Source organism: Abrus precatorius, unplaced genomic scaffold (assembly GCF_003935025.1).
Source record: "Abrus precatorius isolate BTA unplaced genomic scaffold, Abrus_2018 Scaffold11, whole genome shotgun sequence".
Lineage (NCBI taxonomy): Eukaryota > Viridiplantae > Streptophyta > Magnoliopsida > Fabales > Fabaceae > Abrus > Abrus precatorius.
Window position 1 is genome coordinate 22,188,078 of NW_020874303.1, and position 26,996 is coordinate 22,215,073.

The 26,996-nt window shown below is 35.6% G+C and overlaps 3 protein-coding genes across 7 annotated transcripts; all 3 read left to right on the top strand.

Moving 5' to 3' along the window:
- On the top strand, positions 1 to 8,750 carry LOC113856625 (kinesin-like protein KIN-12B). Of its 4 annotated transcripts, none has more exons than XM_027488539.1 (15): positions 1 to 482; positions 565 to 648; positions 725 to 850; positions 936 to 995; positions 1,090 to 1,143; positions 1,226 to 1,318; positions 2,688 to 2,783; positions 3,035 to 3,180; positions 4,528 to 4,677; positions 4,760 to 4,889; positions 4,977 to 5,807; positions 5,887 to 5,985; positions 6,073 to 6,162; positions 6,248 to 7,087; positions 8,201 to 8,750. In XM_027488539.1, exons 1-15 carry the CDS (start codon positions 135 to 137, stop codon positions 8,519 to 8,521), a joined length of 3,468 nt encoding a protein of 1,155 aa, XP_027344340.1. In that variant the 5' UTR covers positions 1 to 134; the 3' UTR covers positions 8,522 to 8,750. The 4 variants fall into 4 exon arrangements, with proteins under 4 accessions (XP_027344340.1, XP_027344342.1, XP_027344343.1 ...); XM_027488541.1 differs by having other exon boundaries at positions 62 to 482; positions 6,248 to 7,070; positions 8,201 to 8,564; XM_027488542.1 differs by having other exon boundaries at positions 116 to 435; positions 8,201 to 8,605.
- A 2,910-nt stretch (positions 8,751 to 11,660) lies between these two features.
- LOC113855164 (probable amidase At4g34880) lies at positions 11,661 to 14,549 on the top strand. 2 transcript variants are annotated; one of them, XM_027486672.1, is made up of 5 exons: positions 11,661 to 12,244; positions 12,942 to 13,153; positions 13,240 to 13,476; positions 13,551 to 13,743; positions 14,187 to 14,549. In XM_027486672.1, the coding sequence occupies exons 1-5, from the start codon at positions 11,696 to 11,698 to the stop codon at positions 14,541 to 14,543; spliced, it is 1,548 nt and encodes a 515-aa protein (XP_027342473.1). In that variant the 5' UTR covers positions 11,661 to 11,695; the 3' UTR covers positions 14,544 to 14,549. The 2 variants fall into 2 exon arrangements, with proteins under 2 accessions (XP_027342473.1, XP_027342474.1); XM_027486673.1 differs by having other exon boundaries at positions 11,661 to 12,230; positions 13,063 to 13,153.
- A 541-nt stretch (positions 14,550 to 15,090) lies between these two features.
- Positions 15,091 to 26,216, top strand: LOC113855153 (30S ribosomal protein S1-like). The gene is made up of 10 exons (XM_027486657.1): positions 15,091 to 15,469; positions 15,883 to 16,042; positions 22,469 to 22,530; positions 24,121 to 24,280; positions 24,368 to 24,488; positions 24,714 to 24,795; positions 24,981 to 25,087; positions 25,426 to 25,504; positions 25,584 to 25,634; positions 25,804 to 26,216. The coding sequence occupies exons 1-10, from the start codon at positions 15,266 to 15,268 to the stop codon at positions 25,885 to 25,887; spliced, it is 1,110 nt and encodes a 369-aa protein (XP_027342458.1). The 5' UTR covers positions 15,091 to 15,265; the 3' UTR covers positions 25,888 to 26,216.
- Positions 26,217 to 26,996: the final 780 nt, after the last annotated feature.

Here is a 26,996-nt window from a genome sequence, read left to right on the forward strand (position 1 = left end):
ATGCACATGACATTGTATGAGACATTCATTTTTTTTCCTACAGTATTTACAATTTGATAATATTTTTATAATAATATACACATAAAAAAAATTTACACTATCTCTCGCATTGTCCACAGTCAGTGAGTGCAACGATGCTGGCAAGAAATGCAATCTTGAGGAACGCAGAGCTCCCTAACCCTATCTCTTTGAGGAAACCAAGACCCTCTCGCAAACGCAAAGAAAACGTTCCTCCTTTGAAGAGCCCCTTGCCCCCAAGGCCTCCCTCTTCCCACCCAAACCCTCTCAAACGCAAACTCCCTGATATTTCGCTTCCCGCTACCCCCTCCCATTATGGCGTCAAGGTTATTGTGCGGACGAGGCCTCTGTGCTGTGATAAGGACGAAGGAGATTCCATAGTTCATAAGATTTCCACTCATTCCTTGTCCATCAATGGTCAGAATTTCACATTTGATTCCGTTGCTCACACTGACGCTACTCAGGCATGCTTTTGTTTGTTATACTGAACTCTCGTTCCATTCCTGTCTCTTGTGATTTCATGGGATTCCTGTCTTCTTTTTGCAGTTAGATATTTTCGAGCTTGTTGGGGTGCCTCTTGTAGACAATTGCTTGGCTGGAGTCAATAGTTCAGTTTTCGCTTATGGCCAGGTTTCTTCCAATTGTCTGTCGTGCTGTTATGTTGCTCTTGCTATTTGTGATTATATTGATTTTCAAAGTTCTGTAGACCGGGAGTGGGAAGACTTATACCATGTGGGGTCCTGCCAATGCTTTGTCAGATGACAGTTCAACAAATGACCAACAAGGCCTTGCCCCTCGTGTTTTTGAGCGACTCTTTGCCCGCATAAATGAAGTAAGCATAAGTTCTATTCCTGATTAAGCCCTTTTGTGGTTATATGAACTTCATCACAATGCTCATTATTGTGTTTCCTGCACAGGAGCAAATTAAGCATTCTGACAAGCAACTCAAGTATCAGTGCCGCTGCTCTTTTCTTGAGGTTGAATTGAATGACTATTAATAGTTTCTTTCCATGTTCCTGTCCTGCTTAACCTTGTTATCTGGTCCTCTTGACGTGCGAATTTGTTTTGCAGATATACAATGAGCAAATTACAGATCTATTAGATCCGAATCAAAGAAACCTACAGGTATAATTTAAATTGTTGGTAGTTTTTCCTCATTCATGCTTGACTAATATATGCTAGAACTGGTCTTTTGTTGCTTATTCAGATCAGGGAAGATGTCAAATCTGGCATCTACGTTGAAAATCTTACAGAGGAGCAAGTGTGTACAATGAAAGATGTGACTCAGCTTTTGGTAAAGGTGTGTTTCATTATACTTGTAGTAGCTTAACTTTTGATACTCTGGAGGCCTGTAAATGGGGAATATGCATGTTGCTCATTGCCAAATTAAATGATTTTGTGTTTTGTATCTATACTAAATGCATTTAAATTAAACTTCAATGCCTTTTTTTCTCATTAAAATTCTTGGAGTATAAAATATCCAAAAATATAAAACTCATTAAATTAGAATGCTTATTTTAGTTTTGTATCAACAAGATAGATCTGTTGTACAATATTGATCCTGTAAGCTGCAGTGTATTTTCTTTTTATCTGGATACTTATAATTTCTAAATCGGTGGAAGTCGCACAATTCATGTCAGATTACTGTGTATGCTGTTAGCAATGTGCCCAATTAGGGAATATATACAAGAAGGAATAAGAATGGCCCAACGTCCATTAGTTATTATTAGTTAAAGCTGCTACAGAAGTAGTTAGCTCTCTTATTGCAGTAACTAAGGTACGATATAAATAGAGGAAAAGACTGGAATTGAAGTCAGTTAGTGGGTCAATTAGTTTTAGATGTGAGAGACAGGCTCCCAAATTCCTAGCTATCTCTATTATGAACATTTTTTCTCTTCTTCATTCTGGGTTCCGTTGATCCAGCAGGAAGAATATTCAATAAAATATCTTTCTTTCTGGTGATCTCCACCTTTTGATCCAGGTACATAAACCTGTGCATAACAAAATGATTAACAGATTGTCATTGTGAGATGTGTTTATGTAATTATTAATCTATGGTTTGTTTTAGGTGGTGAGTCTATTGGGTTTAATTTGATCAATTATATTAGACAGTTGTGGCTTTCCTCTTCCATCATTGTTGCCTATTTAGCCACTCAACCATTCCATTATAAGTAAAAGTCGATCAAAGATATTTTATAGGATACAAATAGGATCCAATGACAATTTATCAAGGACTATTTTTTTTGTAATAGTTGTCTTTATTCTCATAATCAAGGGAAACAAAAGTAATAGACAGACAAAATTTTTAATTATATATTATTAATGCATTTGAGAATCAGAAACTTACTTAAATATCTGGTACTTATAGAAGTACTGGCAGCATTCTTCAATTTACTTAGCATCCTTGTTACATCTGCAACAAAACTGAGATGGTGCATCTGTTGCTTTCTTAACTTTCAGGGTTTTATGTGTCAAATGTCAAGCTGATTTGAAGTTGAACAACTCTTTTTTACATTTTAGCTTTCCATTTTAATTCTTATTTTTTATTATTTTAATATATTCCCCCTTTGTTTATTATATACTTTTGAGCTCCAAATTTCATAATTGTCAAGGTTTTCCTTTGTCCTTTCCTCTTGTGTTTTGAACATTATATACCTTTCATTGTGCAGGGTTTGTTAAACAGGAGAGTAGGTGCAACTAGTATAAATTCTGAAAGTTCACGTTCACATACTGTTTTTACTTGTGTTGTTGAATCTCGATGCAAGGTGATGGATTCTTCTTTTGTGGCTTGGAGATTGTTGAATAATATAATTTTTAATAATGTTAGATAAATTGTATCATGGGTTGTATGTAGATTGAAAGGCCATGCAGTTAACAATTTTAACTAGACAAAATTTTAAAAGAAATGATGTGTTGCAATATTGGAATATGAAATCTAACAATCCTGAATTTTTGTTTTTCATTTCTGCTGTTTGCCGAAGAGGTATTGAAGTAAGTTCATATTTTCACTTTGCAGAGCACCACCGATGGTGTAAGCAGGTTTAGAATAAGTAAAATCAATCTTGTTGATCTTGCCGGGTCAGAACGACAAAAATTAACAGGCGCAGCAGGAGACCGTTTGAAGGAAGCTGGCAATATCAATAGATCACTTTCACAGCTTGGGTATGTTTTAAAATGCATGTGTATACTGATATTTGATATCAGAGTTGAAATACAAATTACATAAACAAACAATGAATAGCTTTGAATCAAAATCCTTTGGTAACATATTTAATGGAAGATGAAAACTTAAGGAAAAGATGAATTTAGCTTTAAAGATAGTCAACTGGTAGAAATTGTGAGCAAAATGGGAATTGTGAATAGTGAAGTGGAAGGTTTTGTCATGGAAGCTGCTAAAACCACATTGAGTCCTAGAAATCATCTAAAGTTCATGATACCCTGCAACATGGGCAATGGAAAGATGAAGCTTAATGTGAGAAAATCATTGCTACAACAAGAACAACCAACTAATTGTTATCCAATAATTTCTACTCTTCCTTGTAAATCAAAAGGGCATAGAATGTTCTCTCACACGTAGAACAATTATCATTATTAGTATTAATAGAGAGTAGGGTTAGTGGTTTATTTGAAAATGATGTAAATATCTGTTAATCTCTAAAATATTAAAGGTATCATAACCGTCAATTTAAATAGGGTGTTCAATGTCCTCTCAAGTTTAGGGGTACTGTGGCAAGTACCTTGTTATCCCACAGGTTGTTGGGTTGATTCCATGGATCAAACAGTGCTATTATATCATCAAGTCATATTTTTATAAATTCATTTAGAGTATGCTCTTCTTGCTGGACCTTGTGCTAGTCTTCTCACATGACAAACCAACTTAGGCAAGCATTTTTTGTCATGTTTTCATCAATAGGTACTACTTCAACTTTCTTTTGAATACACTAGTCTTCCATAGGACTTCTTGTGGAACCATACCAGACTTTTTTCTATATCAATGAAAACCATGTTCTGGTCTTTTTGTTTCCTTCAATCAAACCCCATAATGTGTATATAGCATCTATAAGCATGTAGCCTTTACAAGGCTTGTTCAATACAGGTTTTGCATTCTTCTATCATTTTAGACATAAATGCTTGCCCACTGATTGTATTGTTGGCAAGGCACTTAATTTACTCTAACAATTGCTTGGATATTATTCAAAGCTGAAAATTACTATTTCTTACCATTTTATTACTCATTCAGCATATTAATATCTTCCTTACTGCCAAATTCTGCAGTCTCATTCCATCCTTCCTAGAACTTACTTTCTTAATATATTGCCCACAGATTGAATTGTGGGCAAGGCACATAACTTACTCTAACAATTGCTTGTATATAATTCAAAGCTGAAAATTACAGTTTCTTACCATTTTATTACTCATTCATCATTTTAATATCTTCCTTATTGCCAAATTCTGAGCACTCTCTTTCCCATCCTTCCAAGTACTTACTGAGGTTAAATTGGACTGCAGGAATTTGATAAACATTCTTGCTGAAGTTTCTCAGACTGGAAAGCAGCGGCATATACCGTATAGAGACTCCAGGTTGACATTTTTATTGCAGGAATCTCTTGGAGGAAATGCAAAATTAGCATTTGTTTGTGCTATTTCCCCAGCACAAAGGTAGATATTATCAACTACTAGAGATTTGAAAATTATCTGGCTCTTAATATATTCTGTATTTAAGACGAGTTAACAATTGCAGCTGTAAGAGTGAAACTTTTAGTACATTGAGATTTGCACAACGTGTCAAAGCTATCAAGAACAAAGCAGTTGTTAATGAAGTAATGCACGATGATGTGAACCAATTGCGAGAAGTGATACGCCAACTCAGGGTATCTCTCTTCCACTGTGATCAATATTTTTTTTTCTGGGCTGGTACATAAAATTTGTTTCATATATAACTGTAAGAAATCAAACAGGATGAACTTCATCGAATTAAAGGAAATGGTTACGGTCCAAGTGATGGAAGTGGAGGTCATTCAGCAGCTTGGATCAGAAAAAGTTTGAATTTATTGCAGTCTAGCCTCAGTCGCCCATTATCACTACCTCACATTGATGATGATGGTGATGAGGAGATGGAAATTGTCGAGGAAGGTGTTGAGGATCATGCTGTAGTTCTCCACAATTCCAATGGAGGTTTTGCTGGTTTTTCAGCCGCCAATGGATCTATTGATTCTCCTAGTGCTGGAATGAATTGTGATACCCCTGCTAGCCTCGGCATAGTTCAAAGTGATACATCGCCCATCCTCAAATCTACAACTCCCAGTGTTTCGCCAACAATTAGCAGCAGCAGGAAAAGCTTGAGGACCTCATTGATGCAGTCTCCTTCTGAGAATACGCTTTATGGAGAAAATGAGAGAGATACAAAAACTGTTGATAAAAAATGCTTGTCTACTGCTCTGTCTAGCCAGACAGCTCCAAATTTCCCTGCTAAAACTGGTAATTTAGCAGCAAGCATCTGCCATGGTCTTGAAATTATTGATAGAACCCATCATGGAGCATCGTTATTGAGTCTCTCACTGAGAGCCAAAGATTCCAGGCTAATTTTTCCGGTGGACAAAGTTGATGTGGGAGTGCAGGCTTTTCTAAATGATAACACTGAAAATGAAGATCATGTTGTGTTTTCCTGTAATAACTGTAAAAGCAGAATGCAGCTTGATGTCAGTGACACTGACAATAGTTCCAACATGCAGCTTATACCTATTGATTGCCCTGATTCTACTGATAAGCCAAAGAAGCAAGTTCTGAAAGTGAGTGTAATGATATCAACTGCATTGTCTGGTATAGCTTAAATTCAATCTATTTTTATTTCTTTCTTTTGTAATATAGGCAGTAGAGAAGGTTTTGGCAGGATCCATAAGGAGAGAAATGGCACTCGAAGAGTTCTGTGCAAAGCAGACTTCAGAGATAATGCAGCTCAATTGCTTGGTAACTTTCTGTTTGTTTATTGACAACCATCTGTGGGCATTGTTTTTCTTTTATTTGACTATTTTCTTTTTCCAATCACATTTGTAGTTGCAAAAGTACGAGCATGAAAGGGAATGCAATGCCACAAAAACACAGATTAGGGAAGAAGAGTTGGTGTCCATCACACATGAACACAAGGTAGAAATAAGTTATTTTATCATTTCTTTTTTATGATTACTTTCTTTGATGGCTAGTATTTAGGATTTTACCCACTATTCAACAGCTTTTAAAGGAGAACTATGAGCATCATCCAGAAGTTCTGAAAATGAAGATAGAATTAAAAAGAGTACAAGATGAGTTACAAGAGTATCAGAATTTTTACCAATTTGGGGAGAGGGAAGTGTTGATGGAAGAGATATGTAGTTTAAGAAATCTGCTTCACTTTTATGTTGACTCTTCATCCTCTTCTGCTATAAAGCAATGTCCGCTATTGCAATTGACTTATTCATCTAGACCTAGTTTGGCAACAAAGCTCACTTCCATTCCAGATTCAATGGAGGCTATCACTGGAGCAAATGTAAATCCAGAATCAACTGAAGACAGTGCCAAAGTAAAATTTGAACAGGAAAGAAGTCAATGGACCAAGGCAGAAAGCAGGTGGATTTCTCTAACTGAAGAACTGAGAGCTGAACTTGAAGCTAACAGGTTACTAGCTGAAAAGAGGAAGCAGGAACTAGATAGTGAAAGGAAGTGTGCTGAGGAACTGAATAAAGCAATGCAAGTAGCTATAGAAGGACATGCAAGAATTTTAGAGCAGTATGCTGATTTGGAAGAGAAGCATGTCCAATTGCTTGAAAGGCATAGAATGATCCAGGATGGAATCGATGATGTCAAGAAAGCATCTATGAAAGCAGGTGTAAGAGGTGCAGAGTCCAAATTCATAAATGCCCTTGCTGCAGAGATTTCAGCACTAAAAGCAGAAAAAGAAAAAGAAATGCGAATTCTAAGAGATGAAAATAGGGGGCTTCGGGCTCAATTGAAGAATACAGCTGAAGCAGTGCAAGCTGCAGGTGAACTCCTTGTGCGACTTAAAGAAGCAGAAGAAGGTGTCATTTCCGCCCAGGTGATTAAAGAATCAACGTGTATTTTCAAATTTCAATCTTTACCATTTGAAAAGCTTGAAAAAAAAAATCAATGCACATGTTCAATATTTTTGCTGACACATGTTGCTTTTGTCAGCATCATGCACCCCCCTCCCCCCCCCCCCCCCTTCTTCCCTCACAGTCTTCCAACTTTACATCATCATCACCAATATTGTCCTGGACTGATCAATTGATGATGTCCTTTGATCTTTTTAAAAAACACCCATCTGTTTCTTCTATTCTCATGCTATGTAGACTCGTAGAGAGTAAAAATTGGATATTAAATTATTTAGAAGGTTAGCCATCAGTAGAAACTTTGATTATTGATTTCCTGTGACAAGATCAAGTAGTATCAATGTCATTCTTATTCAATTTGAGGACAAGGGAGTGTAGAGTGACAATAAGATATTATTAGAAGTGAACCGGTGTTATAATAGATATGTTGGTGCCAGGCAGCAACATAGTATGCAAAGCTAGTTGGAATAACTTGATTTGATTGGAAAATGGTTATTGCAATAGGTTAAGAAAAAAGGTTTCCACCCTTTATACTATTTTCAAATTTCAAGAAATAGACAACTTAAACTGAAGGAAGATAAAAAGATGAAAGAGGAGAAATAACTTGTAGTTTTTATTTTTAATTGCTAAAACTCATTTGAAGCACATGGTAAATAGATAATTTTATTGGGTATTCATGTTATAAAGAACTTAAGACATTTACATTCATGGCAATAGCATTCTATTGTGTACGTCAATTGTTTTTCTTTTTATATGCACATTTTGTAAAAAGAAGAAACATTTTTTCTCCACCCCCTCCTTATTATGAATGGTTAAAAAGCCACTTAACTTTTTTATGTGATCATATGACTTTTAAAAACTTTGAAGCATGGCCATCTATTTATGGTTCATACGACCCATTCACATAAGAAAAGTCTCACCCATTAAATGTATATCTTGTGTGTGTGTGTGTGTGTGTTTGAAGTCTCTTTCTCTCAAATATTTATTAATAATATATTTCTCTCAATTGAATTTCTATTAAGAAGATGTGCAGCTCAGCTCACTATTTGAATCTAACTCTAAGATGTAATAATTTGCAGAAGCGGGCGATGGAGGCAGAGCAGGAAGCTGCAAAGGCATACAAACAGATTGATAAATTGAAGAAGAAACATGAGAAGGAGATTAGCACACTTAATGAGCTACATGCCAAAACAAATTTACCTAAGGAAGCTATACAACCTACTTTTGATGACTTTGTCATCCCTACTTCTGATGACTTTGTCATCCCTACTTCTGATGACACCAAGATGCCACTCAATTTTAATGATCAATTTGAGCTATTTTGTAACGAAGAGGATAGTGAGCTTGCAAGATTATCAGAGCAATCTTGGTTCTCTGGTTATGACAGATGCAACATATAGTTTAATCACATAAGGTTAATATCAGTGGTATTCCTGATTTTGTTCATTTATCCATACAAAGAAATAATAGTTTCCTTTCAATCTTACGTTAATTATTAGATGAAATATTGAAAGGAAGGGACTTAATTTAATTAACAACTTTTTTAACATATGTCTAAGGTGTAAGGATACACAATAAGAACTTCTAAGTTATTATTGAAAGTAACATGATAACACAGAATTCAATGTCTAAATAACACACACGTTATTTTATGCTACAATTTAAAAAATATATATTATTTTTTGTTTTTTTAATATGTCTTTGGACTGATTAAATAATCAGAAAAAGAGCAGTAAATCTTAATAAAAAAATTAAGAGGACCGAATTTGCATATATTAAAATAAGAGGACTAAAACTACAATTAGTCTTACAATTCTAGCAATAATTGTAGCTCTATAAAATGGGGCAAATAGCCAAATATATAAAATAGTAGCTCAATCCACAATGGAGCAAATAGCTCAAAACATACCAATATTCTGTTGTATGACCTGCATGTCTGCATTGGTCTGACTGAACCTTTCGTAGAGTACAAAAATATTTACAGATCAGATTAAAATGGATTTTAAACAAGTCCCTTGAGAGAAATTGATATGAAAAATCATTGTAAAGATAATATAACTCAAAAAGTAAAGTGAGGCAACGTCATTACAAATTGAAGTGGAATAATAGTGGCCAAGTGTTTACATTAATATGTACATTAAATCAGAAAATAGATACAGAATTAAACAGAAAGCTTTAGGACTATAATTTATTATACGAATTTTTTGATGTGTCTAAAAGCATACAATAAAATTTTTTGTATAATAACTTTTTATAAAAAATAATATATCACATTTCAATACATTATTAATAATAAATGTTGTAAATTTGAATAAAAACTTATTATTTTTATCTCTTAAGTGTTTTAGATACACATTAAAAAATTATTTATGATAAAATTGAGAAAACTCCACCGTTAAACCCACCTCATTCGTCCAAAAGATAAGCCAACCATAATACAAAATCACAACCTAACCTAACACATAATTCAATCAGTAGTCAACAAATTCTATATTGCTGCCAGGATAGAAACTACAAAAAGGCAGAACTACATGCCGAAGAGTATCATACATTAAACATTCCATTTAATTAAATTAAATGAAACATTTCGAATGGATATTATTGTTTATATTTTGACCTTTTTAATGAAACAAAATATGAAAACATTTCAAGAAATATTCTGTATATGTTTTGCAAATTATTTAAAGGAATTATCAGCTGATATTTTACCTGATACAATTCCAAATAAAAAAGATAAAAATGTAGATATTAGAAGCTGATAATTGCAAATTCGCAAAGCTGCGAGCTGAAGGCAACGTTTCACTGAAACTGGTAAAGATAGTATTAGGTTGGTGTGGTATTCCATACAGTTGGGACGCCAATCAATTACTATTAAAAAGGAAAGAAAGGGAAAAATTAGATATGGGTACTGTGAGACTTTCTGTTTAACGTTAATGATGATGTTAGGTTAAAGTATATATAATAATGATTATTTCTCCTTGTTATATTTATTAAAATAAAAATCTTTATTTTCTCTTTTATGTATGAAACACCTTAAGCTATGTTTTAACGTTGGGAAGGAGAGTAGAATGGAAGGGAAGAGTCAGTGAAGTTTAATCCCAGTTTGAAATTTAACTAAGTAGGAGGGAAAGAATTAGGAAATTTTCTCTTAAAACCCTCTTAATTTTTTTTTTCAATCTTGAATTGTTCTCTTGCCCACTACTTCGTGTTTCTCTTACTCATTCCTTCTACTTCTTTACAACTAGGATTTTTTTTTAATATATTAATTTTTAATGTAAAATTTTAAAAAAATTACAAAAAATAAAAATATTAATTTATAGAGAGAAAAAAATATTTATATAAGAGTGTTAAACCTTTCTTTTTCTCCCTTTCTTCTTCCTTCAAATCTTTTTCTTTTCTTCTCCTATAAACAAAGTCTTATTTTTTACAAGAAATATAAATAAATATAAAAATGACGTGAAACTTGAGTTTATAATCTATTTTATATATATATATATATATATATATATATATATATATATATATATATATATATATATAGACACACTAAATATGATACATATAAAAAAATCAATATTTACATTATTGAATAATTTTTCATAAAATATTAAATTAATTAATTTAACTTTTAATTTAAATATTTTTATCAAGTAGATTAGATTTATAAAAATTTATAAAAAATAAAATTAGTAAATATTTCATCGCATTATATTTACTTTATTTAATATTTTTAAGAAATATTAAATTTTATCAATTTAATTTTTTTAAAAGTATATATTTATATTAATTATATGTATCAAATTTTAGATCAAATAAATATAAAAAATGTGTAATAATAATAAAATTATTTAAAATTAATTTTTATTTATATAATTTTTTGCAAGCTAATATCTATTTAAGAAAAAGTTATTGAATTAACAAAATTCAATTTTTAAATAAGTTGTTGAGTAAAGTAACTCTTCTTAAAATAACTTAAAATTTGCCGTTTCGTTTATATGAAAAATTAATATATTTTACACAAACTCTTATTTAAGTTAGTCCTTTTAGAGGTTAAAGTATTATTGTTAGTTTTTTTTTTTTTTAAATGGTGAAATAGTTTTTAAATATTTAAAACGTTATTAAGTCTAACATCGTCAAAGATCAAATTATTGTTTTTCACAGATGCACTCACTGCAGATTCGAATACTGCGTCAGGGGATTTTGTCATTCACTTCCTGTTAACTTTGGAATGTGCAGTCGTGGGCATAAACATCACTCCATTACGTAGATGCTAACGTGCTCAATTCTGATATTTTTAAATTATTTTTTACATATATTTATTTGCTTTTTTTATCACATTTTTATTTTCTCTTTTCTTTTTATCTCTCTTTACACATAAAACATGGGTGTCTACCTGTAATTATTCTTGCGTACTGTAGGACAGCGTGTAAATCACAGTGAAGTGCTAAAAGATATTTTATTTTTCTGGGGTGTAATAATTAAGAAGCATAAATAAATATGCTATAATATAAATAATTCCATTCAGACCAGTGCAGTCAATTACTTGAAGTGAATCAAATAAACTAAGTGCTTTAATGGCTTCCAACTCAGTACGAGGTTTTTCTTTCTTCCAACTCCCATTTCTGATCCTTCTTGTCACTTTACTTTCTTTGCCACCAACTACCATGGGCAAGGTATTCTCAGTGGAAGAGGCAACTATTTATGATCTCCAACATGCCTTCAGGACCAACCAATTAACCTCAAGGAAACTTGTTGAGTTCTACTTGAAACAAATAGAAACTCAAAACCCAGTTCTAAGAGGGGTATTGGAGTTGAATCCTGATGCACTAGCACAAGCAGATAGAGCAGACCAAGAGAGAAGTGCTAAGGCTCCAGGGTCTTTTTCAGCATTGCATGGAATACCCATTTTGCTTAAGGACAATATTGCAACTAAGGATAAGATGAACACCACTGCTGGGTCTTATGCACTTCTTGGCTCTGTGGTTCCGAGAGATGCAGGTGTAGTTACCAGGTTAAGAAAAGCTGGAGCTATCATACTAGGGAAGGCTAGCTTGAGTGAGTGGGCACATTACAGGTCTAATGGAGCACCCAGTGGTTGGAGTGCCAGAGGTGGACAAGGAAAGGTAATTGATTTATTTACTTGTTTTTCTTAATCCGATCCTGTTATTGCTTTTCTTGTTTTACTTAATATGATCTTGTTCTTGCTTTTCTTGTTTTCCTTAATTTGAGCCTGTTCTTGCTTTTCTTGTTTTACTTAATAGGTCTTGTTCTTGCTTTCAAGACAGACCTATGTGTTTAACATTCTTCTCCTAACACATATATGATAAATATTTATCAGAAAACGAAATTAATATGAAAAATAAATAAAACCTTAAAATCAACTTATCTTTCTCAAGTTTTAAAGAATTCAGATGAGAGAACTTTTAAACAATAGAAAAACATAAGTTAATTTTAACTTATAATAATGGTTTAATTCATTTTATTACTTACTTTTTAACAAGTTTATTTTAACTGGGTGGTATCTTTGTTCTTAATGATTTGCAAAGTATATAAAATCATCTGCTAGAAATTTCATATCTTTTCTGCAGTTTTATGATAAAAAAATATTTTTTTATACAATACAAACAAAATATATTATCTTAAAACTACTCTCTACCTAACAATCCAAACATAAAGTCCATTTCACATGCTCCATTGTACAAAAAAAAATTGAATTCAAACACACCTAATTGAAAGGTTATAGAAAATACCTGAAAACTATACTTTGTAGTGAATGATTCTAAAAGATCAAAAGTTCACCATGTGATTTGTGTTCTGTAGAATCCATACACATTGGGTGATCCCTGTGGATCCAGCAGTGGATCATCAATATCAGTAGCAGCAAATTTGGTGGCAGTGTCCCTTGGTACTGAGACTGATGGCTCCATTTTATGCCCTTCAGATTCTAATTCAGTAGTGGGCATCAAGCCAACGGTTGGTCTCACTAGCAGAGCAGGGGTAGTTCCAATCACTCCAAGACAAGACACAGTTGGGTAAGTCTATGGCAATGCCTCCATTTTCTTTGTATCAAAACACATTTTACTACAACAATTGTGTACCATTGTGTGGTCTGGGACAGACCAATTTGCAGGACAGTATCCGATGCTGCCCTTGTTCTTGAAACTATTGTAGGCATCGACACCAATGATAAGGCAACAATCCAAGCATCAAAGTATATCCCAAAAGGTGGCTATGCTCAGTTTCTAAAGAAAGATGGACTAAGAGGAAAGAGATTAGGAGTAGTGAGATTATTTTACAATTTTGGAAACGATACTTTTCTGCGTGATACTTTTAAGCTACACTTGGAAACATTAAGGTAATGAAAATTACTGTTTGTGCCCAAGTATTACTACTGTTGTAGTCAATCTCATATACTTCCTTCAAACTCAGGCGAAGAGGAGCAGTTTTGGTTGACAAGTTGGAGATAGATAACATTAATGAAGTTCTTGGTAGTCCAAGTGAAGGAATTGCTATGGCAATTGAATTCAAATCATCCCTAAACGCATACCTCAGAGACTTAGTTACTTCCCCGGTGAGAAGTTTGGCCGATGTTATAGACTTCAACAAGAAACACCCAAAATTGGTGAGTTAAGAAGGCAACTTCTATTTGATTAATCATAGTTAAAATAGCTTTTCTACCCTTTCCAATGTTACACATAACAAAAAAATCAATGAATATATTGAAAATGTAATTTTTAATAATATAAAAAATGTTATATATTTTATTTTCTATTTTGACCTACAAATCCTCCTGTTCATAAAAAAATAATATTTTTCTTAGAATATTAATCAATTTTTATCTTATATCCATTTGCTTTCTTTAAAATTAATGTAAGAGAATTTGTAAACTGAAATAGCAGGATGATATAACATTTTTTTTTAATGTAGAATTACATTAAATTCTATAATCTTCAATAAAAATTACCTACATATAAATTCTTATTATGTGTAGTATTGCGTAAATTAGAAAAACCGTAATAAAAATAGGTATTAGGTAGCAACATGACACTGGTATGGATATTGCAGGAGAAACTTGAGTACGGCCAAGATCTCATGGTGGAAGCTCAAAAGACAAGTGGAACTGAGTTGCTGAATCAAGCATTATTGAACATGACAAGATTGTCACAAAATGGGTTTGAGAAACTAATGGAAAAAAATAAACTTGATGCACTGGTTGTACCTTTTTCAATCTTTAGTACTATTCTTGCTATTGGAGGTCATCCTGGAGTAACTGTTCCAGCAGGATATGAAAAGGGTATGCCATTTGGAATTTGCTTTGCAGGTTTGCAAGGCTCAGAGCCAAAGCTGATCGAAATTGCTTACTCCTTTGAGCAAGCAACTGTGATTAGAAAGCCTCCTCCACTTCGAAAGTTAGAAGTTTAGAGTAATGCTTTGTTTTATCAAATGATGGGCGAGACTAGTTATCCATCGAAGAGTAAATAAGGATGCCAAGTCTTTCTATCAAAAATTCTGATAAAAGATACAGCAATAAATATGATTCAAAGTGTTTGTCTATTTATCTAAATATGATTCAAAGTGTTTTTTTTTCCTTTGCCATGCTTTTACCATGAATTAAAATCCAATTGCTGAAGAGCAAAATAAAATTAAGGCTTAGTTAATTTAAGAAAAAAAATCACATTTCTAAAGTATAATAGATTATGTGACAAATAAATTGAAAAAAGAAATAAGATGAATGAAAAAGTCAAGTGTAAAATAAAATATAAGTTTATTATCGAGTATGTGAATTGATTGACCTGTGTTTTCTACTAAAGGATAAATGTAATTTAGACAAAATAAAATAAAATATTAGGTTAAAGCATTGAAATTATGTTGTCTGTATTAAATAAAAATCATTTATTATTATAATTACCATATTAGAGTATAAAAAAGAACTAGGAGGTCTTAGTTTTGAAAAAAAAAATGGTGTAAATGACTAAGTTATATAAAAAGGAAAAGTGAGAGAGAACAAATTTTGAAATCTTTGAGATGACAAGTGAAGCAGAAGAGGTTGACAAATCTCCAACGAACCAAATGTTGCCTCTGGACAGCGTAGAGCGTACTTGCCCAGAAAACTACGTCGGTTGCTGCGTTTGAAGCTCTTGTGGATGAAACAAAAGACGATGACCGCCACGACGATTGGGGGGTTCTTTGCCTTCATCTCACTCTCTCAATCACAATCCTCTTCTTTGACTTTCACTTCTCTCTCTCCCTTTCCTTCCTCAAATTCGAAACAAAAAAGTGCCCACAACTTAACTGCCAAAATGCCTCGCATTCCACAGGCTCAACACCACACCCCTCCTCCCTCTCAGGTCCTTTCTCTCTGTTTTAGCAATTTCGACCATTATTTCTAATGCTACGAGTTATAATTTTCACATTGAAGCGTGGTTTAATGTGATTTTGATTAATTTTCAAATGCATACTTAATAATCTAGGGGTCATATGTTTTCGGGAAATATTTTCTATTCTCATTTTTTTTTTGTTTTCGTATACTTTGTTGAGTAGTGTACGTGATAAATTACTCGATGCTACAGCAAATTGTTGCCAAGATCAATATGGAATGAGACTAAATTAATAACTGTTGTAGCATTTCCTATTTGAGGCCTTTAAGTCGAACTTGTCAGTGCTTAAGTCTGCGCATTACTCAATGTTTATAAGTGAATGCCATTTCTGTTACTGCTTGTTCTAACTTCTAATACCTTATTTCTGGGGAAAAAAAAAAAAGATATTTGCAGATTGGCAGGCTGCCAAGGCATATAAAGATAGCGGAATCATCTATAATGGTATTGTTGAAGGTTTTAATGGTGGAGGCCTGATTGTTCGTTTTTATTCTCTTCTAGGGTTTCTCCCATTCCCACTGTTGAGCCCTTTACATTCATGTAAAGGTAGTCATATGTTCATACCAAATGTTTGTTACATTCTTCTTTCTTTTCTTTTGTATGGAAGCATGCGTTTAAGTGTTAAAAATTTGTTTTGACCATGCAAAAAGTCTTTTACAGTCACTTCTCTCCTTTACCTTCTTTTCCTCTCCTACAGATTTCAATTGTACCTTGTGAAACTAAATTCTCAAGGACTCAGATTAAACCTTTTTTCTGTTTAACTTTCTACTTTTAGATATCAGCCAAAGCTAATTTTTTAAAGTGAATCAGAACTCTAGCTGTTGGAACTTATTAATGAAAGTTAAATTCTAGCTGTTGGAACTTATTAATGAAAGTTAAATTCTATACTCCTATTATTAGAACCTTGTATAATTATTCTAGATTAAAAATTTATAGCAATAACCTCTGTGAACATTGTACAAATAACTCAAATTACTTGATATGCAATTTGTTGTCTTGCTGATATTCTTGCTTACAGGATGATTGGATTAAATAAGTTTTTTTCCCTCATCTTAAGAGTAGTTTGCTTTGGACAATGTGGCGTTGATGTCACTTCTATGTACATTTAATAATTCATTGCAATCTATTGGTGATGATAGAAGATTTATGGATCCTTGTAAATAAGCAACACTAGATTCTCGAACTCAGGGTAGGAACACTACATATTTGTTTGGTACTAGCTATGTTGCTTTCATGCATAATAGTTTTTTTTGTCATCACATTGTTGAGAGCTTCTGATAGAAAACACAACCAGAAAAGAGAAAGAAAGTATGGAAGAGATACTCTGATATATGTATATTGCTGTATGAATAAGGAAATGTGAAAGATTGCACTAGCAACAGTAAACGAAGAACAAAAGATAGTAACTCAGGAGAGCACCACGCTCCCCTTCCCAAGCCACAATGGCCGCTAGATCAAAATGAATATTCTCTGCCTTTCCCTGATTCCTTCCTCTCACCTATAACCAACTCCCCTACCTCCCATCTCTAGTGGGCCCCAAAACAACCCACTCAGCCTAACTGACTAGTCCTCCCTTTTTAAACACGTGTCACCCTTTTACCTCTCCTGGAGTATACTTTCCAGGTCTTCTCTCCCTCACGTATCTGCTGCCCGGGTATCTCACTGTTAGTTGGGCTCACGAATGTATGGGCCGTATCACTTGCCACCCCTTGAGGAACAGTCTTGTCCTCAAGACTGAAAGAAGGAAATTGGTTACGCATGACAAAATCTTCCTCCCATGTAGCCTCTTCAGCTGGACGTCCTCTCCATTTAATCAGTCATTGAGCCACAGCAGTCCCATCTTGCAGCTGAGTTCTTCCAGCCAGAACTCTTTCTGGTTCGATACCCTCCTGTATGTCTATTTCAAGACCCGAGGGTAGAGCTGCTTCCACTACTCGATTCCCCACAGCTTTCTTCAACTGAGAAACATGAAAAACTGGATGAACTTTGGACGATGGGGGTAGATCCAGCTGATATGCAACAAGGCCAATGCGTCTGAGGATAGTGAAAGGACCATAAAACCGAGCAGAAAGCTTCTGGTTAATACGCTGAACCACTGAATGTTGCCTGTGTGGTCTAAGTTTTAAGTAAACCTGGTCCCCTTCTTGAAAAGAGACCTCCCTCCTATGTGAATTTGCTTGTTTCTTCATATTCTGCTGGGCTCTAGACAAATGATACTTAAGTTGATTCAAAGCCTCATCCCTCTCGATCAAAGCCTGAGCTACTGCTGCCACTTTGGTCTCACTGGGTGCGAAACTTAGAACCGAGGGCGGTTTCCTACCATAGACCACCTCAAAAGGTGTGGTGCGGATAGAGGAATGCCAGGCAGTATTATAGCACAACTCAGCCCAGGGTAATCAGAATGTCCACCCTTTTGGCTGTTCTCCTGCAAAACAGCGTAAATACGCCTCCACATAGCGATTGGTAACCTCTGTCTGGCCATCCGTTTGAGGATGGTATGAAGAACTCATCCTAAGCTTTGTCCCATATAGTTGGAATAAAGCTGTCCAGAAATGGCTCAGAAATATCGGATCACGATCACTGACTATCGACTTGGGAATCCCATGGAGCCTAACCACTTCCCTTATAAATACTTCAGCTACCCCTTTTGCAGTAAACGGATGCTTCAGGCAAATAAAATGGGCATACTTTGAGAGCCTGTCGACTACTACCAAAATGACATCGAACCCCTTAGACTTAGGTAAGCCAGTTATGAAATCCATGGATAAGTCATCCCACACTACCTCTGGAATCTCCAAAGGTTGCAGCAAGCCAGCTGGCGACAGTGTAGAGTACTTGTAACGTTGACAGATGTCACACTCTTGGACATAGCGCTTGACCTGTTTTTTCATTCCCACCCAGTGCAGATTTTCAGCTAATCTGCGATAGGTCCTATAATATCCTGCGTGGCCGCCTTGTGGAGAGCTATGAAATTCATCCAGCAACTTAACAATCCAGGGAGAGTTCGCAGGTATCACCAGTCTTCCTTTATACAATAAAACTCCCTGAGTATAAGAGTACCCAGCCTTAGCATTAGCACCCGACTGTATTGCAGCAATGATCTTTTTGAGATATGGGTCTTCTTGCACCCCTGCTGTCAAATCTTTTCCTTCTACCCACAGTGGAAAAGAATTAATCATCCTCAATTCTACAGGCTCATCGCGATGAGATAGTGCATCAGCCGCTGTGTTCTCCTTTCCGGGTTTATATTTAACGTCAAATTGATACCCCAATAACTTCGCAATCCAGCATTGTTGGTCAGCAGTGGTAATTCTCTGCTGCAATAGAAATTTCAGGCTTCTATGATCAGAATAAACCACGAATTGTCTTCCCAGTAAGTATGGACGCCAATGCTGTATGGCTAAGACTAGTGCCATGATCTCCTTCTCATATGTAGACTTGGACAAACTCCTGTCAGCTAGTGCTTTACTAAAATAGGCGATAGGCCTGCGATCTTGCATGAGCACAGCCCCTACTCCCCTGCCCGATGCATCGCACTCTACCTCAAACATCTTGGAAAAGTCTGGTAATGCTAGAACAGGAGCTGATGTAATGAGCTGCTTCAGCTGAACAAAAGCATTTTATGCTTCCACATTCCAGTGGAATCCCTCTTTCTTTGTCAATGCTGTTAAAGGTTGAGTCACTTTGCCATACCCGCGTATGAACTTCCGATAGTATCCCGTGAGGCCCAAAAATCCCCTGACTCCCTTGACAGTGACGGGAATTGGCCAGTCTAAGACTGCTTTAATCTTGATGGGATCCATTGCAACTCCAACTTCTGAAATGATGTGACCTAGGTACTCCACCTCCCTCTGTGCAAAACGGCATTTCTTTGGGTTGACATAGAATCTATTTTCCTGCAACACTGTCAAAACAGCTCTCAGATGTGACAGATGCGATGCCCAATCCTTGCTGTATATCAGGATATCATCAAAAAAAATCAACACAAACTGACGAAGCAAAGATCGAAACAGCTCGTTCATGGTGGCCTAAAAGGTAGAGGGAGCGTTGGTGAGGCCAAATGGCATCACTAGGTATTCGTAGTGACCACTGTGAGTCCGAAAAGCAATCTTCTCTATATTTGCTTCGCGCATACGAATTTGGTGATAGCCGGATTTAACGTCCAGCTTGGTGAAGTAGGTAGCTCCATGCAATTCGTCCAGCAACTCTTCCACTACTGGGATGGGAAACTTGTCGGGGATCGTTACCTTGTTGAGAGATCTATAGTCGACACACATACGCCATGTATTATCTTTTTTCCTCACCAATAACACAGGGCTGGAATAAGCACTCGTACTGGGTCTAATGAGTCCTAGTTGCAACATTTCTCGCACCTGCCGCTCAATTTCGTTCTTCTGAAAATGCGGATACCTGTATGGCCTCACTGATACAGGACCCTGTCCAGGCAGCAAATTAATCCCATGATCACACGGTCTTGTAGGAGGTAGCCCCGTAGACTCTTGAAATACCACTGCCATTGAGGACATTAAGCCCTGCAGTTGTCGCTGTTGTTGTAAAGACAGGATCTGATCCTCCTTATTTTCTTGTTCTCCCCTCGCAGCAAAACAAAAGGACTGAGCACTATCCGGATAAAAACTGCGAACCAAATTATGTAGAGAAGAAACCACATGACCTGGCCGTGCTGCTCCCTGTAGAGTGAATTCTTGTCCCGAACTCTGGAATCTCATGGTCATTGTCTGCCAGTTGGTCCTCACTTCTCCCAGAGTGCAAAGCCAGGCCACTCCTAAAATGAGATCCAACCCACCTATGTCCAATACATGAGCATCTATCAAACAACCATAGTTCCCAATGTTCACCGGAAATTGTCTACACATTCCTGGGGATATGACTCGATACCCATCGCCCAGCTTGATGCTCATTCGTTTAGCCTCCTGAATTAATAGACCCAATGACTCCACTAGTTTGGGGGAGATGAAGTTGTGAGTCGCGCCACTATCCAACAAAATCAGAATAGGGATGCCATGACTTGTCCCTCCACCTTCATCGAAGATAACTCCTCTGCACTCTGCCCCTGTGTCTGAAAAATTTCAGCTGTGCCCCAATATTCCAGTCTTTTACACTCCCCTTCCTCTTGACCACTCCCCGCTTCTGTCTCCTCTTCTTCGACCACTAACACTTCACCTTCTTCATTAACTGTCTCATCCTCCCCCAAGAGGATGACCCTCATTTTTGGTTCAGCACACTTGTGAAGAGGGCTATATGGTAACCCACAGCGGAAACACAATCCCTTCCTCCTCCTTTCGTCCCACTCTTGAGATGTCAGATGGCGGACTCCCCTCGTGCCCGGACCTGGGGCCTTGGACGTTTCTGGGCTTGCTCCCCCTGTAGGCGGACCACCCGATCTCCTGTCCTGCCTCGGCGAAACACTAGCATCTGGAGGACTTCGATTCCAGGCCTGATGCTGAGAGTTGGGTCGGGAAGTTTGAAACGGTGTTCCCGTAAACCCTCGCTGCCCTCCAAGCCTACTGGGTGGGCCTCCGCCTCTCTTCAGGGCTATCTCAATATTGCGGGCCACACGCATGGCCTGAAGACGCGTCTCTGGGTTCTGGACTCGAACCCAATTCCTAATATCCTCCTTAAGCCCATTAAGGAAGTAGCCCACGTACTGTTGCTCGGGCTGGCGAGGAACCAACGAAGCCAAGTACTCAAACTCTTCCACAAACTCCTGGACCGTTCCTTTCTGCCGTAATGCTGCCAATTCTTCATACGCGTTCTGCACTTCGAGCCCACTAAACCTCTCCAATAATTCCTCTTTGAACGTGGTCCAATTCAGCCCCGAGTGTATCTCCATTAGTATAGTGAACCAATGGATCGCGGTTCCGCTCATGCTCACCTGAGCCAAAGGTAATTTCGATTCCTCGGGAGTCTGATGCACGCGAAAATAGAGCTCAGCTCGAATCAGCCATCCCCTCGGGTCGGTGCCGTCAAACACCGGTAACTCCACGCGCCTAGCCACTGTGAACAGGTTGTCTAGAGTCCCCGCAAGGTTGTCCATAGTGAGAGCGTCTTTGGTCGACCATTCCTTCTCTCCGTCCCTCTCCGTGCGGTTTTCCGATTCAGCAGTCACAAGTGATTCTGGCGACTCTTCGTTCTGCGGCATCTTCTCCAGTCTCCGTACCAAACTCGCAATATATTTGCGGAACTCAGCCTGCTCCTTCATCTCTTGCTCCAGGCGTTGTTGTCCCTGGTTGACGACGTTCTATGTATATTGCTGTATGAATAAGGAAATGTGAAAGATTGCACTAGCAACAATAAACGAAGAACAAAAGATAGTAACTCAGGAGAGCACCACGCTCCCCTTCCCAAGCCACAATGGCCGCTAGATCAAAATGAATATTCTCTGCCTTTCCCTGATTCCTTCTTCTTACCTATAACCAACTCCCCTACCTCCCATCTCTAGTGGGCCCCAAAACAACCCACTCAGCCTAACTGACTAGTCCTCCCTTTTTAAACACGTGTCACCCTTTTACCTCTCCTGGAGTATACTTTACAGGTCTTCTCTCCCTCACGTATCTGCTGCCCGGGTATCTCACTGTTAGTTGGGCTCACGAATGTATGGGCCGTATCAGCTTCTTTTTTCTTTCTTTCTTTTTTATTTTATATAACATTATAGAGAGTTTGTGATTCTAACTTATTTACCTTTTTCTTGTATGTGAAATGCTTGGTAGCCGATGACTGTATCTCCTTCATTGATATGCCTTTTGAATAATACTTGGGATCCATAATCCATAGTATTATACACATTAAAAGTTGCCATGTGCCAGTTCTCTTGGCAAGCAATTGTTTTGTTACAGCATCTTACTTTATTGTCGTATGTATCCATTCTATTGCCTATGTGGATGTTGTTTGGTTACTGGTTAGTCATAAAAGCAAGTGGAGTTACAACTGCTGAATTTGATCCTTTTTGTGTAGACCCAGATAAAACCATCCAAGAGATTGCAAAAGGTTTACTCTATTCACTCATATCTGTGAAGGTAAATTATATTATTTAGTTACCATGTACCTTTTCCCTCCAAATGATATAATTGTATTCTATTTACTAATTAAGCTTGATTAACTCCTGTTCATGGTCTTCAAATATGAACTTTTTATATCGTTTTATACCTTCTGTGGACCTGGCACAACATTTAAGGATTCTGATTGTTAGTCCTGATTCTTGAAGTTTCTGTGTAAAAGAACGATTAAGGTATTAATCCATTTTTATCCCCAGGAAAAAGGACCATTAATTTCTGATTTTAATGCAGCCAGTAAAATACTGATACATATAATCCTTTTACGGTACCAGTTTAACCCCGTATCCATTCTTTTGTGTATCAGAATAACCTTGCAAATTGTTTGCTTTTTTCTTGGAAATTTGAACCCAGAACCATAATATTAAAATTATTGGTCCTCCGTACCTAAAATGATTAAAATTCTATAGTTTTTAAGATTATAACCAAGCTAAAATTTCAAGGTCTTGACTACTATATAATGTTTTAACGTGTTATTGATCAGTTGGATTCCAGCTATTTCCCCTTGATGAGGGGAAGTAAGCCTTATATTTAAATATCCTCTTTGATAGATTTTGTTCAAATATCTTGCTAAGGCTGGTGATGGAATTGTTGTTTGTTACTTTTCTTTTACTTCCTTTGTCCCTCATTTTCTTTTTCCCTTTTACTTTTCTATAGAAATTTTACTGGATGTTTAATCTTTTGACAGATAAAATTTGTAAATATGAATATTTTCAAGCTTTGACCATGTTTGCTTTTAGTTTGACTAATTTTCGAACTCAAAGCATCATTTGTCATTCTTCCATAAATTATCTCCAAACCTTGGTAATTACAAGGTTACTACTTCCAGTATAATAATGAACATGAAACACATTACTGTCTTCATTTGGAAACTTTAAGTTGAATCAGTTAATTTCCCTGTTAATTAAATTTCACTAAGCTTTTCTGTGCCCTTAGAACTCCTTAGTAAAGTACCTTTTATCATTGCAGTCCTACAGCTGTCTGATTTGAGCTGTTTCAAGCACTATACGAACCTTGGAATCAAACATATTATTAGTTCTTAATAACTTGTATTTGGAATTGTTATGTGCTTCCTGCATCAGTTTGGTGTCGTAGGCTTTTAATTTATGCTAAATTAATGTTGGGTCCAAGCTAAATGGGCCTCCACTAAAAACATACCAGAGAAAGAGGGGTAAAATAGACAGAGAGGCTGAGGCTGTTAGGGAAGATTCTAACGGAATAACAAACTGGATGACGTGGATGAGTGAAGTAGCAGCTAAGGGGAATATAAGGTGAATTACCAGAGGCGTGAGGTAGGAAATATCTGGGAGGTCATTAGGGGTAGCTGAGGCTATAGGAGGATTGCTCTTGCTAATTACTAACTCGTTAGATTGTTGTACTCTGTTCCATTATTCTGTTTGTTCCATTTTTACTGCTTGTAATCTGAGGGAATTTCCCTGTGTTGGTTCTGTAATTTCAATACAATCTCAGTTCCTATCAATTAAGCTACAATTTTTGCAACTAGCTTACCTGAAATAATAATTTACAAATGATTGCAGTTTCTTGTAATTTTAGGTAATTACAGCAGATGAGGATAAATGGAATTTAATCTTCTCTGAAAAGGAAGCTGCCTGGTCCAGATTTTCTGAACAGGTCAAGGTTGGGGACATTTTTTATGGAAGAGTTAGTTCTGTTGAGGACTATGGTGCTTTTGTTCATTTGTGCTTCCCTGATGGTAACTCCTATGCATAATTCTTATGTTTCTAGTTTCCCTTTTCACTGTATCATTGAAAAGTTACATAGGACATCACAAATGATGCAGGTCTTTATCATCTCACTGGACTGATACACATCTCAGAATTGTCATGGGATCTAGTTGCTGATGTAGGAGACGTCTTAACAGAAGATGATGAAGTGAGGGTCAAAGTTGTTAGTGTTGATCGGTGAGGCTCTCAGTAGATATGCTTGTAGGAAGTTTCTATTGGATTTTCTGAGAATAAACAAATCTATCCTTGGAATCATTGAATAGCAAAATTTCTTGGTTGCCAACACCCATGGTTAATTAAATAGTCCATGGTTTTAATGATTGAAATTAAGTCAGTGTTTGGTTTGATGGTTTTCTTGTGTGTGTTTCTTCATGGAAATATCTTTTATTTAAGTTCTTGCAGGGAAAAATCAAGGATTTATCTATCCATTAAACAGGTGGAAGAAGATCCATTTCTAGAAAATTTGGACAAAGTGATGCCTCAGGTTGGTGACTCTATGAATTTCCATAACATACATATAAATACATATATGTATACGTGTTCAAGTTTCTGTAGGGGTGTATGCAATTTAAATGCACGCCCTGCTACCCTATATACTTATTTGAAGCATATTCACTGGGATATGAAACCGTTCAGAATGTTTTATCAGCAAAAAGTTCTATCTTTCAGGATGGTTTAGCTGATCCTAGTTCTTTGGGAGGTTATCATAGTGATGGTGGTATTCATCCTCTTCCAGGGGTTCAAGCAATACTTGATGAGCTATTGCATGAAGATGGGTCTGTTTCCATCACTCTTTCCTTCATATTTTTTCTTTCTTCAAATGCTTGACCGAAAACTGTGCCTCCCTTGTTCTGTAATTTTCTTAGCCAATACTGGAAACATGTTTTTTTTTTTCTTTAAAAATTTATTTGTCCAAAGTCCAAAGACATTTTTTAGCCATTTTATTTTAAAAAAATTTAAGAGTCTATAACCAAACAGGCGTGATTGATGAAGTCCAGATTACCCTTCTTGATGTGTTTTTTATTATACAATGTATAAAGCACGTGTTCTTGCTTCGGAAACCTTTTATTATATACTCTATCTGATGAATTCTCTATGGTGTCACGTGCTGCAGTATATATGATGCAAGAATCAGGCGTCAAGGGTTTGAGAAACGAGTGCTCTCACAAGACTTGCAGCTTTGGCTTTCTAATGTGAGTTTTCAGTGTTTTTATAGAATTATCTAAATTAATATTTACTTTTGGATATTTTCTGAATTTTTTATTGTGGCAGGCACCTCCCGCTAACCAACGGTTTAATCTCCTTGCTCGAGCTGGAAGGCAGGTAAACGTTTATAGCATAGCCTGAATTTATAATTATATTCAGAACTTTTGTGTTTAAAGATATGCTAGTAATGCAGAAGTAACAACAGATAACGTTGAAGTAAATATAGACCCATAAACAATTAATGCGAATCCAAACACGTTATTGAACATTCTTTCCTTTGGTGTAGGTGCAAGAAATACATTTGACCACATCACTTGATAAGGAAGGAATCAAAAGGGCATTACAACGAGTTATGGAGCGCGTTCCCTAATTGACTGAAATCATTACATTTCACGTGTAATTGCAGTCTCGGAGGATCGGTTCAGGTAAAGAAAGGAGAAGTTTGATGCAATATCTCCCTCAACAATAAGCAATTGGATACAGCAATACGTACGACATATCCTAGATTTGAATATTTTTGTACCCAAACAGCAAGTGTCAGCAATACGTAAGAATCAAAGACACTTCTCAGTAGCATTGGCGTAACCTCATACTTTTAGTTACATTTTTATTTTTTTTTGCCTTTTTTTTTAAAAAACTTTTATACCAATATTGATTGAAATCTCACAGTAATTTAAACGTCTTATGCTCCATTTTCATACATAAATTTTGTGTTGTAATTTTTTTTAGTTTTGTTACTTTAGGTTAATATATGCATTGTATTATAGTTGTGTGGTGCTTTATCTTTTAATTTTTTTTTTATATGTAGTACTGTGTTCTCATCATATCTGAGTTTTAATGGCTGTAAAAACAGCCACAATTGATAAAAATTGCTAAACAAAAAACATCACAATTGACAAATAAAAAGTAATTAAAATGAACCAAAAAATGAGGTAAAAGTGTAAAATAAAATAAATTAAAATAATAAAGTACTAATTTTGTATAAAAAATCTATTGATGTAAGACTTTGATTCATCTTTTCAAGGTTAAAATAAATTTATTTATTGAGACTCAAACTTAAAATTGTTAATTTTTTATATTAAAACAGAAAATATCACTTTTATTTATAAGATTTGAATAAAAAGGTGAATATTTTGTATTACATAAATATAGACACGATAATTCTTAACATTTGTTTATGCTTAAATAACTATATCCTAAAGCAACCTTATTTATTGCTATTCTTTAATGTAAAAAAATATTAGCTCTTATATTTATGTCAAAATTATTATTTTAGTTTTTTTCTTGTTTTTATTTTAACATTTAACAATTTATGTTTCATTTTAATTTCTTTTATCTTTTTGTTTGTTTTTAATTTAATTTGTTTATCCCTTTGTTTAATTTTAATTTAGTTGTGTTTGTCAATTATAATTTTTTTACTATACAAAAGCGAAACTTTTTTAAATTATGGTTATTTATTTACTACAATTTAAGTTATAT

What these genes read in the sequence shown, in the direction of transcription:
- LOC113856625 (XM_027488539.1), top strand. Translation starts at nt 135, where the DNA reads ATGCTGGCAAGAAATGCAATCTTGAGGAACGCAGAGCTCCCTAACCCT. An exon ending in AGATCACTTTCACAGCTTGG is followed by an intron (nt 3,181 to 4,527) that starts GTATGTTTTAAA and finishes ATTGGACTGCAG; the next exon opens with GAATTTGATAAACATTCTTG. An exon ending in AAGGTGTCATTTCCGCCCAG is followed by an intron (nt 7,088 to 8,200) that starts GTGATTAAAGAA and finishes AATAATTTGCAG; the next exon opens with AAGCGGGCGATGGAGGCAGA.
- LOC113855153 (XM_027486657.1), top strand. Translation starts at nt 15,266, where the DNA reads ATGAAACAAAAGACGATGACCGCCACGACGATTGGGGGGTTCTTTGCC. An exon ending in ATTCACTCATATCTGTGAAG is followed by an intron (nt 22,531 to 24,120) that starts GTAAATTATATT and finishes TTGTAATTTTAG; the next exon opens with GTAATTACAGCAGATGAGGA. An exon ending in GAGCTATTGCATGAAGATGG is followed by an intron (nt 25,088 to 25,425) that starts GTCTGTTTCCAT and finishes CACGTGCTGCAG; the next exon opens with TATATATGATGCAAGAATCA.
- LOC113855164 (XM_027486672.1), top strand. Translation starts at nt 11,696, where the DNA reads ATGGCTTCCAACTCAGTACGAGGTTTTTCTTTCTTCCAACTCCCATTT. An exon ending in CTACACTTGGAAACATTAAG is followed by an intron (nt 13,477 to 13,550) that starts GTAATGAAAATT and finishes CTTCAAACTCAG; the next exon opens with GCGAAGAGGAGCAGTTTTGG. An exon ending in ACAAGAAACACCCAAAATTG is followed by an intron (nt 13,744 to 14,186) that starts GTGAGTTAAGAA and finishes TGGATATTGCAG; the next exon opens with GAGAAACTTGAGTACGGCCA.